The sequence below is a fragment of the Lithobates pipiens genome, unplaced genomic scaffold (genome assembly GCF_037356315.1).
Source record: "Lithobates pipiens isolate NorthernLeopardFrog02 unplaced genomic scaffold, aLitPip1_a1.2 Scaffold_3, whole genome shotgun sequence".
NCBI lineage: Eukaryota > Metazoa > Chordata > Amphibia > Anura > Ranidae > Lithobates > Lithobates pipiens.
In genome coordinates this window covers 273667653-273680633 of record NW_027507790.1, presented here as the reverse complement: position 1 = coordinate 273680633, position 12981 = coordinate 273667653, and the positions used below count along the sequence as shown (strand labels likewise).

The 12981-nt window shown below is 41.4% G+C and overlaps 1 protein-coding gene across 1 annotated transcript in view; it reads right to left on the bottom strand.

The window, feature by feature from the left end:
- The window catches only part of LOC143941157 (vomeronasal type-2 receptor 26-like), a 128669-nt gene that overhangs the window by 39900 nt on the left and 75788 nt on the right, over positions 1-12981 (bottom strand). The window contains exon 3 of the mRNA XM_077463183.1: positions 8628-9401. Within this exon, the coding sequence (XP_077319309.1) occupies positions 8628-9401 (774 nt within the window). The remainder of the gene's footprint in view (positions 1-8627; positions 9402-12981) is intronic.

The following is a 12981-nucleotide window of genomic DNA, read 5'->3' as shown; positions in this document are numbered from 1 at the left end:
ATATTTGGTAAAATACAATGTTATCCTCCATGGGAGATGAACGGAGACTGTAGGGTTGGTGCAAAGTAAGTGGTTAATTTGTAGGTATCAGTATTGTTCAGAGTTTCCTAGGCCAAATTCAATTTGTAAAGTTCTAAATGTTTTCACTGCGGGCCATTCATAAGGTCTGATATAGTATGGATTACTTTTTCTGCCCAATGAGTTATGTGCAAATCAGGAATAATTCCGGATAGACAGGTGAGTGGAATTAGTAGTGGAGAAGTTGGAAGGGATGTCATTTGGTGTCTCAGTAGTGTTTTCCAGGCCTGGAGGGATACTCTTATTGAAAGTGCTAGCGGAATGTTATGGGTGTTGGAAAGTGTGAATGTCATTAAATAGTTAAAACGATTGCTATTTGGTACTTGACATTCTTCGAGTTCTCGCCATTTAGGAATCGAGGAATTGGGAAACCATGTTCTTAGTTGAGCTAGAATGGAGGCGATAAAGTAGTCTTTAACCAAAATATTGCCCACTCCCCCCACATTTCTGGAAGCTATCGAATTTTTAAGAGCCCACCTAGCTTTTTTCCCCTTCCATAGAAACTTGTTGACGATGGACTAAATTTTATAAAAGAAATTATTGGGGAATGGAATGGAAAGGGTCCTAAACAGATATATAAGTTGGGGTAAGATCATCATCTTAAAGGCTGCTAAGCGTCCTGACCATATAAGTTCTGATTTGGCTAGTTCATGAAGCTTCAATGGGAGTGTATTAAGAAAGGGAACATAGTTGGCTTGGAATAGCTCATCCATGGATGCAGTTAGGGTGATTCCTAGATACTTAATACCATTATTACTCCACACAAATGGATACAGTGTGCTGAGTTTGTTCTGCAGTTGCGTACTTATACCCATACCCATTATATATGATTTGCCTTTGTTAATTTTATAATATGAGACTTTGTTAAACATTTGAAGAATGTTGTATACCAAAGCCAGGGATTTTTCAGGATCTGTGAGCATCATAATGATGTCATCAGCGAATAAGCTGATGATGTGTTCCAAATTATGGGTTGGAAATCCCTTGGAGTCTTGATGGGACCTAATAAGAGTTGCTAGTGATTCTAGAATCAAGTTAAAGACTAGAGGGGTGCCATTGGATATACGAAATGGTTTAGAGAGTACCTCTGATGTATATACTTGGGCTGAAGGGGCCGAGTACAAGGCCATAATTGCTGACAGGATAGATCCAGAGAACCCAAATTTTTCTAAAACCTTATACATATAACCCCAATGGACTCTATTGCAGGCCTTCTCTGCGTCCAATGCTAGAAGCAGAGAAGGCCCACCCCGGTTTTGGCTAAATTAATGATATTAGTTAGCCTCCTGGTAGCTTCGGAGGCCTTTCGCCCTTTGATGAATCCGGTCTGATCTAAATGTATCAGCTGGGGTAATATATCTATCAAGCGGTTAGCTAGGAGTTTTGCATATAATTTCAAGTCTGTATTGAGTAACGATATAGGGTGGAAATTAGCAGGAATTATAAGATCTTTCCCTGGCTTGGGTAAGGTTACTATTATAGCACTCAACATTTCTGGTGGGCAGCTGCGTTAAATAGATTAGTCAGATGCGGGTATAGATGTAGTTTGAATGTTTGGTAGTATTCCCCTATGGGCCTGGGGATTTGTTGGTTGGTATGGAATCTAGCATGTCGTGGATTTCTTCTGTGGTGAATGGAGAATTTAGGTATTCTAGTTGTTGAGGGGAAAGAGATGGTAATGAGATTTGTTGTAGGAAATCCGCTATCATGACAGAAGTTGGTTGGATCGTGTCAACATCATCTTTGAGTTTATAGAGGGTGCTGTAGTAATTGCTAAAGGCGTCCGATATATCCTGTGGATGATGCAGTTTAGTTTTATTGTCGGGGTGTAGGATATATGGAATTTTAGCTTTCCTTCTATGCCCTTTGAGCTGGTGAGCTAAAAGCTTTCCATCTCTGTTGCCTTGTGCGTAGTAGGTCATTTTAAGTTTTTTGGTGCTTTTTTCAAAATCTTCCAATAATAAGAGTCTAAGATCATATCTTAATTGGTGTAATCTGTTTGAAAGTACTGGGGATGTTTGTCTTTTGTTTAGAGTCTCTAATTTATAGATTTCGTCTGTGATTTATTTTAATTTGTTTTGCCGCTGCCTCTTCGCCCTGCTCCCTAATTTTATGAAAATTCCTCTAATAAATGCCTTATGGGCATTCCAAAGGGTGAATTGGTTTTGCATAGAAGGGCCATTAATGGAAAAGTATTCCCATAGATGATCCTCAATAATTCGTTTGGTTCCCAGCTGCTGCATCAGGAAGGAGTTGGCTCTCCATAATGGGATTGAATTGACTGTGAAGGTATCTGTGATCGCAAGTGTTATAGAGGAATGGTCCGACCATGTGATAGAGTTTATAAATGAGGAGATCGATTTAGTTAAAGTCTGTTGATAAGTCAAAAATAGGTCAATTCTAGTGTACAGTATGTACGATGTGGGGCGGAGAAAAAGTGTAATCTTTTTCTCCAACGTGCAGACACCGCCACACATCGTACAGCTCTTCTTTATATAGAGCTTCTTGGAGAGACAAGGTTTGGCGTTTCGCCTTTGTGGTTGTGTCTATAGAAGGGTCGGGTACTATATTAAAGTCTCTGCAGATGACAAGTAAACCTTTCTGGTGGATGTTGATTTTTTTTCTTGAGTATTTGGAAAAATCTTACCTGGTGATTATTTGGAGAGTACGTATTGACAATCGTATAGGTCACTTGGTTGATGTCGCACACCAAGATTATATAGCGAACAAGAGGGTCTGCAATTTCAGTGTGCAGTGTAAACGCTATGGTATCTCTTATGGCTGTCATTATCCCTTTGGTTTTTGCATCTGCATTGGCAAAAAAGGTATAGGGAAAGTTCCTATGAGTGCATTTTGGAGCTGACAATTTGCAGAGGTGGGCTTCCTGCGCACACAAGACATTCGATTTGTTGATCAGTGCTTCCATCCATAGGGACTTCCTTTTCATAGGGTGGTTTAGACCCTTTGCATTAATGGACAAAAATTTGATAGCCATAGGGATTTTTTTTGTGAATAAGCTAAAGTATGAAGTTTTATACTCCTAGATGGAGCGAATGCTCTCTCTTGTGGGCATTGTAGTTGGTGCTGTGAATGTATTAAGCAAAAAGTACTTACTTTGGGTCCAGGGGTATAACTGGAGGCTTTGAAGATTTTTGAACGGTGGGTTTTGAGAGATCCGATCTTTGTGTGCTGTAGAGGTCTTGGTATGGTGCTGTAGAAGTTTGATGAGGAGCTATGCACTTTGAAAAAAAAATAATACAAAAGAAAAACATAGATAGTAAAATCGAACAAATAGAACTGAACCTGTTAGGTAAAATAGCAGGTAGCTGCACATTTCCATGTATAACACAAGGGAGAGACCCCCCATGGAGATCTAAAATTGTTTACCCTTGTGGAGCTAACTGTTGCTTCAATAACTTGGGGATACTTTCTGGTCTAAGGGCTATTCCGGTCCCTTCTGTAGGGAAATTGTTTGACTCCTCTGCTGGAAAATATGTTAAGTATGCGATTTGGCGTTTCTGTGTGTAACCGTTGTCCAGTCTGGGCTGGATGTTCGTTGGTTAGATTTACGTTCGGTGACTTCACTGGAATCTGGCAGGATCTTCCACTCTCTCAACAGGGAGATACCCCTATCTAGGGAGTCCACCATAAACATTTTGTCTTGTTTGGTGATGGTGATTTTTGTGGGGTAGCCCCATCTGTAGGGAATGCTATGATTTCTAAGCACCTTTGTAATGGTGTTTAGGTTTCTCCTCTTTTGCAGTGTATGCTGAGAGAGGTCAGCATAAAACTGCAGGTTGTGGTACTGGGAGGGGATCTTGTCTTGTTTACGTATTGTTTGCATAAGTTGCTCTTTAACATGGAAGAAGTGCATGCGGAGTATGACATCCCTGGGAACAGCATCAGGAAGGTGTGAGGGCTTAGGCAATCTGTGAATTCTGTCTATAGTAAGTTTCACACTTTAAAGGTCAGGCAGAAGAGAGGTGAAAAGGTCAGTCGCATACGATCGCAGGTCCGAGGGTTGAACCGACTGGACCCCCCTTATTTTAAGATTGTTCCTTCTTGACCTGTCTTCAATGTCAGCGATTTTGTTTTTGATCCATGCTGTTTCATCCTCTTTTTCTTCATTTGCATCAACTAGATTGTTAATGGTGGAGGCATACTCCCCCATCTTATTCTAAATATGTTCCACCCTGGTTGTCACTGCACTCAGCTCCCCACTAAACCTGTGTATGCAGTTCATCATGTCTGCTTGTAGTGTGCTCCTCAAGGATACTAGCATATCCTTGAGGACAGTGTCCAGCACAGGCCGATTCATGGTGGGGAAGGCGTTAATTGAGTCAGAGAGCTTCCTGGTATCATCTCCTGAGTCAGAAGCAGGGCCTGCTGTGGGACTGCATCCAACCTCATCCAGCTTCAATTTGGTTTTAGCTGGGCTCCTGAATGGTGAGGGGGATTGTGGGGAGTGCTGGCTGGCATAGGAATCATTATATTTAGGGGATGCAGTTGCTGAGTTAGTTTCAGGCCTATTCCTATGGGGATCTGCATCCGGAGGGCAGGCGCCATTTTGCCTACCTCCATTCCGCGGCTGTGTAAAATAGTCCGTCAGCCTCTATGGTTTCGGTGTCCCCTTTCTCTTGCCCATCATGATCCTCAGGTGTTCCCAGGTCAGATCGCCAGCTGGGGTGCTGGAAAACGGGGTCTGTAAGTACCGTTTTTAGCCGCTGTGTCACTAAAAGTGCCAGAGCTCCTGGATTTAGCTGCCATTCAGCTCCGCTGCAGGCCACACCCTCCCATTGTAGCTACTTTTAATCGGTATGGAATTGCATTGTAATTGATGTATTATGATGGCTAGGGATGAGCTGAGTGTTCGAGTCAAACCCATGTTCGACTCGAACACCGGCTGTTCGCCCGTTTGGCAAAATCTGAACATTATGGGCTGTTCGTGCCAAATTCACGGCCTTGCGTAGTGTGTTGCGGCTCATAGAGAAAGATAGATGGAGAAACAGTGTCTTAATTTCCTTTGAAGCTATTGCAATTACAGTCAGTGTATTGTGCCACCTGCACATTGTACACCTGAAGCTACCCCAATTGCTGGTGTTCTGCTGATCCTATACCGCAGGCAGCTCCAGTAATTACAGTTGGTGTATTTTGTCATCTGCACAGTGTGCACGTAAAGCTAGGCCTAAATTTCTGCTGAGCATATAGGGCAGGCCCCTAATTTCAAACATCCAACTTACAAACGTCTCCTACTTGCAAACTGAAGGAAACAACAGGAAGTGAGATGAAATCTATCCCTAGGAAGGGAAATTCTCTCCTGTAAGAGTTGATATGGGAAAAACGTGTCTCCTCTCCACTGATACTTTATCCCAATCCTTGTTTTACTAAAAAACAAATTTTCAAAAAACATTGGTCATTGGGACAGAACGTGAGGTAAAATCTTGTGAAGAGGTGCACAGATGGAAAAAAAAATATGTTACAGGGGTGATAACCCTTCCCTATGTTTTCCAAAAAGCTGAAATGTTGGAAGAACATTTTTTGGTTCTGGGTGATGCCACCAGCCCAATTTTTCAGCCCCTGTTTAATAGGGGCGTTTAATTAAAAATTTTGATGGAATGCTTTGCAGCAGGGCTCATTCCTGCACCACAACTAGAGTATATGGGAGAGGTTGCAGTGTCATGGCACCAGCACCAGTGCCAGCAGTCCAATTTTCAGCCCCTGTTTAATAGGGGCGTTTAATTACAATTTTTGATGCAATGCTTTGCAGCAGGGCTCATTCCTGCACCACAACTAGAGTATATGGGAGAGGTTGCAGTGTTGTGGCACCAGCACCAGTGCCAGCAGCCCAATTTTTCAGCCCCTGTTTAACAGGGGCATGTGATTACAATTCTTGATATAATATTTCACAGCAGGGCACGTTCGTGTGCCCACCCAGAGTAACTGTGAGGACTTATAGTGTTGTGGCACCAGCACCGCAACCACCAAAGGTAATTTTTTTCTGCCACTGTTCAACAATGGCATGTAATTACAATTCTAATTAAAAATAGATTTGTTGACTGGAGCTACACTTTAAAAATGTACCAGTTCAAAATTACAAACAGATTCTACTTAACAACAAACCTACACAGTCCCTGTCTTGTTTGCACAGCCTGTATACTACTGTTCTGAGTATATAGGGCCTGGGAGGCCCACGCTTTTCCTTTTTTTAATTTAGGTACGGGGTTCCTCTTAATATCCATACAAGACCCAAAGGCTGGTAATGGGCGGGGGGTACCCATGCCATTTTTCTCAATGATTTTCACCGATATTGCCGGAACCAGACATTACATTAAAACCGCAAGCAGTTTTAAATGACTTTTTTTCGTTAGAAATGTCATTTTGTGCAGGGACTGTTCTAAACATGGGAAACCCATGCCACTTCACAGGCATACTATAGACACCCCCCAGGCACAATATTTTAAGGAATATTTCACTTTTTCTCACTTTAAGTGTCATTAAAATCACTGCTCCCAAAAAAACTGCAGTTTTTAAAACTTTTTTTTGCATTGATACATGTGCCCTGGGACAGGAGCCAGGTCCCCAAATCCTTTTGAGGGCAATAACTTGCATATTAGCCTTTAAAATTAGCACTTTTGATTTTGAACGTTCGAGTCCCATAGACTTTAATGGGGTTCTAAAGTTTGCACAAATTTTCGGTCCATTCGCAGGTTCTAGTGCGAACCGACTGGGGGGTGTTCGGCTCATCCCTAATGATGGCAACCGTATCTACCTCAATAAATTATTTTATCATGTTTACTTTTGACCTAGTGGCCATGTATCGTACACCTCATTTCAAGTCATAGGGATGTGGTTTGTTTTTTACATAAACAAAATGTGTTTTTTTATCCCATAAATAGTTTTCTTTGGGTACTATTTGATCACCTTTGAGGTTTTTACTCTTGCTCTAAAAAGACCAACAATTTAAAAAAATATATATTTTTTACTTGCTGCTATAAAAAAAATATCCAAAAATAAAAAAATAAAAAAATATAATGTCTTCATAAATTTAGGTCACTATGTATTCTGCTACATATTTTTGGTAAACAAAATTCCCAATAAGCGTATATTGATTGCGTTGCGCAAGTTATAGCATCTGCAAACTATGGGATATATACTGAAATTTTTGTTTATTTTATTTTTTACACTAGTAATGGTGGCAATGAGTGACTTATAGCAGGACTGCAAAATTGCAGCATCCAACCGAACACCAATATTTTGTGGGAACCAATGACACTAATACAGTGATCAGTGCAAAAAATATGCACAGGAAAGTGGTTAAACATCTAGGGCAATCAAACTGTTAAATGTGTCTAGCCAGTGTTTTTGTGCACTGTGGTAGGTGCATTTACTACAGGAAATGATGGATTTTCATTCCCTTTGCAGGGAGAAAAAAAAACACATCACCTCCCCTCTGTCAGAATGGAGCTCTACCTTGTTTACAGAGTTGCCAGAGTTGTGTCCTGTGTGTCTTCCCGACCATTAGTGGGTGCCGGCAGACATCCATTGGCCAGCACCCAGAAATCGGCTTTTATTATGACTAATCACAGTAGAAGTGGTGTGCATGCTCCAATTAGTCGGAAGTTCAGAATCACCTATATATTTATATATAGATGATTCTGCACAGAACGGCCTCCCTGTAGCAGTAATTCTGCTATGGGGCAGCAGTCATTAAGTAGTTAAAGCATAATACACTTAGGAATTTGCACAAGCAGCATACTGTATCATTACTTCATTATTTGAATTCATTTCTTTTAGGATACAGTCACTGTTCGGCCTACAACTTTCTACCCGCCTCATTTGATTTGTCAGTCAAAGTTTGTCGAGCCGGGTGGTGCTGACATGGCAACCCACAGCTCAAATTTCAGCCTATTCCAGCTCTGGCTATCTTCTAGTAAAAATATATGTCCTGTTGGTGTCGCTCAGTGGAGCCACTGTTCAGACATCAGCCAGAGTGGGACCTGCACTTAGTGACATATGATGAAAATTATACAATTTCCCTGTTTAGATATGAAATCGCAAAGTCCACCAGAGAGAAGTCTCAGAACCAATTCCCTTTGCAGCCCTGAGATATGGTCAAATGCCAAAAACTGAAAAAACATATATTTTCTTCCCCCATGTCCCCTCCCCCAACTGTTCCTTTGAGATAAATAACACAATCATTAGTCCATCCCCTCATGTCAGCACGCTAGGTGTGGTCCTGGACTCTGACCTCTCTTTTTGACCCCCACATCCAATCACTGTCCAAACTTATCCGCCTCAACCTCCATAACATCTCCAGAATACACCCCTTCTTTCCAATGTCACCACCAAGATACTAATTCCCTTGTCATCCCTCACTTTGACTAGAGCAACCTCCCTCTCATTGGCCTACCTCTACACAGATTATTTCCATCTATAGTTCTGCTACTAGACTCATCTACCTTACCAACAGCTCATTACCCACCAAACCTCTTTGCCAATCCCTCACTGGCTTGCGCTCACCCAACAAATACATTTCAAACTAACTTTACCTGATTAAATCTGTTAATGTTAAAACGGCGATTGAACTTGTTGAAAATTTGTATAGCTTCAGCCATAGCTTCTACTGCAATATACACTCGTAATGATTCTCTAAGAAGTATACGTTTTTTAATTATTTGAACCAACGTTCTCAATAGACTGTTGCCGGAATTAGAAACATTTTGGAAATAAATATTTTTTCCATTTTGAGTTGATGTTATATTGTGAAATGTAACAATCAGATCATCAATCAGAAGCTCAATCTGTGAATGTCTTGTCAATAAATTTACATTTTCATCTATATGAATTGGTGGATCAAAAATACCTAAAGACAAAATTGTTATAAAACCTATCAAAACAGTCATCATCTTGAATTCTTCTAAAGTCCAGCCTGGGGGAAGAATAAGCATACTCTTTCTATTGATACGAATGTATACAGAAACATATCTCTGAGCATTGTTTGTAAAGGAACCACAAAGTATTAAAACTTTACATCGTACTTTATTAAGTGTGTCCCTCCACTGATTTATTGTAGCAGAATCATCAATCATTCTTTTTTCAAAAGCCACACAAATCTCCTGGGAAACCAAATGTCTCTTCAGAATTTGCGCTTCATTCTCTCCGGCATCATTGTTTGAAAAAAGTATTCCAACCCAATTCCAGCCAAAATGTTTCACTAGTTTGGAAATTGCTAAATGATGGACATGATCATTCTGAACGGTCCTGAATACATGCGGGTAAAGGAGTCTGTTACTTAATGAGTAATCGGTGGCCCAATAGCTGATCTGAAAAGAGAAGGATTAACTATAAATTATAATGTGACTATATTTGCAGATTACATTCATATCCATTGGCCGATAAAATAATCATTAGAGACTGAACTGTACAACTATATAAAAATACAATTGTTCTTACAGACTAAATCAGCTGAATACCTTCCATGTGCATCAAAACAAAGATGTTCAAAGTCTTACAGAAAACTGAGTTGTCAAGCCTGGTCCCTGCCAGCATGCTGTAGAGAAGGATCTTTGCTCTTCGCATTGTAACAGAGGTTTGCCTGAAGACGTTCAACGTGCCCCCTGTTGTGTCAGATTTATAGCTCTCCAATCAATAGCAAGGGTCATAAGTATTATATGTTAAAGCTTGGACTGGTGCCAGCCTGGTGCAGAGAAGAGTCAATGTTCTCTGTATGAGGTCTAACATACCCACTGGTATGTTAGACCAGGCTGGCAGGGGACAGGCTTTCCTAAGCAAAATCATGTATAACCAGAAAAACTATACAAATCAGGAGATGTGACATCACCCTGACTTTACTTGTGATCTGCTTGCTCTGGATCACTGATTCTGGCAGTTTACCAGCATTTTCAGGAAGAGCCCAGCAAAGGATAGTCTATATGCTTCTTTCAGTACATGTGTATGCATATGCACATTATATGTATAACTTTGAAAGCTGAGAGCAAACCAGAAATGAATCAGAGAGCCCAGTAAATGCAGTACAAGCTCTAATACAGTGGCGACTGGTGTTTTTTTTGGGGGTTGGTCAGAAGGTGGCACCCTCCCACCCCGGTATTTACCCCATTGGTTGCAGGTGGGTGGGCACCTTTTCTGCAGCAGAGAATGACATTTTGTGACCCGAATTAGGGTCATGTATCTCGGGGTCACTTGGTGCTAGAAAATTTGGAGATGTTGTAGTACTAGCTCTACTGTGCTTGCATACCAAATTTGGGGTTCCTAGCTATACGTGGCCCCGAGATACATGGCCCTAATTCGGGTCACAAAATGTAATTTTTCAAATTTGATTCTAATTTCGTTTGAATTCATTAGCATTGTAATTCGGTAATTCGGATGCATCCGAATGTCCGAATGATTAAATTCGTCCGAATTTCGATTCGGAACTAAACGAAATGCACATGTCTAATGCACAGTGCATTCTGTGCTTTGTAAGCTGGTTGTTAAGAAGTGGGGCTGGGAATCCGGCCATGGCATCCTTAACAACCAATCAATCATCAGCTTTCAATGGATTTCACTACTAACAGCTGAATAATAATAATAAAAAAAAGTTCCGGCTAAAAAAATTAAGAAAAAAACAGTGTGGGGTCTCTCCCCCCCAGTCCGTACCAGGTCCTGCAGGTCTGATATGGCCCCCAGAGCCTGCCCCCCCTGAGGGCCACATGCCCTCAACATGCCGTCCCACCCCAAAGCATCTTGTCTCCATGTTGCTTTGCTACAATATCAATGCTCATAAATAAAGTGAAAAGTGAGTACAGTCCTTGTTACATGGAATATCCTTAAAAGAAAAAAATATATTAACCACTTAAGGACCGCCCCACACAGATATACTGTGGCAGGGCAGCCCTCCTGCGCAAAATCACGTACAGCTAAATGATTTTGTGCAGTGGGTCTGGGGTGCATGCGTGCCACTGGTGACTCGTTCATGCTGTGATTAGACACAGCGGGAGCCAATCAGAGGGTCCTGTGGGCTGCGATGGCTGTCGGGACCCACCGCTCGTTCACAGGAGAGGCAGAACATCAGTTTGCCTATGTAAACAAGGCAGACCGCCATTCTGTGAGGGAGGAAGATTGCAGGAGCTAGTGTTGGGCTCTGTCGCTCCTCCCACTCGCCGCCCCCAATGGATTCCTATGGGATGGCGAGCATGAGAAGCACAGCCTTGTAGGGGTTATTTCCAGCACGATCCCATCACGCTGGAAACACAATTTCGGCAGCAGGTACTGTAGGTGTCCGATTTGTCCACCACAGTGTTGCAGTACCATTAATGATGGCTGACATTACTAGTAGAAAAAAATAATTAAATAAAAATTCCATAAAAATATCCCATAGATTGTAGACGCTATAACCAAAAATATGTAACAGAAAACATATTGGCCTAAACTGATAAAGAATTTTTTTTGTTTATAGTGTAAAAAATAAAAACAACAGGGTGATCAAATACCACCAAAAGAACGCTCTGTTTGTGGAAAAAAAAGGAGATACATTTTATTTGGGTACAGCTTTGCCATATCGCTAAAAATGGCCTGATCGTTAAGGGGGTAAAACCAATGCCAACAAATCACATATTTAGGGTGCTTGTAGTGCACCGCTCTGACCTCGCTTGATAAATCAAAATTTAGTTATGATTTTGGGATTGTTGTGATTTAATGTGATATATATATATATATATATATATATATATATATATATATATATATATATATATATATATATATATATATTGTAAACTTTGGGGATAATAGCTCAGCGGAACCAAGTGCATAAACCGTTCAAAGGTGAAACCAAAAGACTTTTATTTATAATTAAATCAAAAATAAGGCTTTCTTCAGCACACAGGTCAAAACGTAAATTAAAGTCCACTTATCTTCAGCACAAAACATAAGAATTAAAGAAAGCACCTACAGTTCTGTAGCCGGGTTTTTGCCCCAAAGTTTTCAGAGTCCTTATAGAAATCTTTTGCAGCCTCCAAAACAGCATCACAGCTCATCAGACAGATGTTAATCTCCTACTCCTCCTCACCACCACCTCTTCACTTCTTCCTGCTTTATGAGCTGTCTTCTTGGAGGCCTTTAACCACCTGTGTGCAGAATCCCTGTGGTCAGGGAGGGAGGCTCTTTCTCACCCAAATGTCACTTCAGAGCCCCCCAAATTCCGGGTCCCAACTTTCTGTCTCTTAATATAGAGAGAACCGCGAGTCAGTCCTCTCCTGATGACTATACCCGGAAGGGACCACAATCCAAATACTGGTGCTACATAGCACCGTCCAGGACCTAACCTTGGCGTCCTGTACATATCCCCCCCTCTACCTCAACGCAGAGGGGTTGGAGGCACCACTTGACATCATACAATGGACCCGGAAGAGAGCATTGCCATTCTGATGTTGTCTCCCGGATCTGTGCTCTATCACAAAATTGAACTCCTGGAGAGAAAGGAACCACCTTGTCACCCTGGCATTAGTGTGCTTATTTTGCCTCATCCAGGTCAGTGGGGCATGGTCGGATACTAGGCGAAACCTTCTGCCTAGGAGGAAATACCATAAAGAGTCAAAGCCCACTTAATGGCAAGACACTCCCGCTCCACCAATGCATAGTTTTTCTCTGCTGCCATCAGCTTCCTACTTAAAAAAAAACTATGGGGTGCTCTTCCCCATTGATCACTTGGGACAGGACTTCTCCTAACCCTTAATTTGAAGCATCTGTCTGTACTACAAAATCCTTAGTAAAATCCGGAGCTATGAGCACCAGATCCTGGCACAATGCCGTCTTAAGCTTCTGAAAAGCTTTTTCGGCATCGTCATTCCACTTTACCATCACAGACTTTCTGCTTTTGGTCAGGTCAGTCAACGGTGCAGCAAT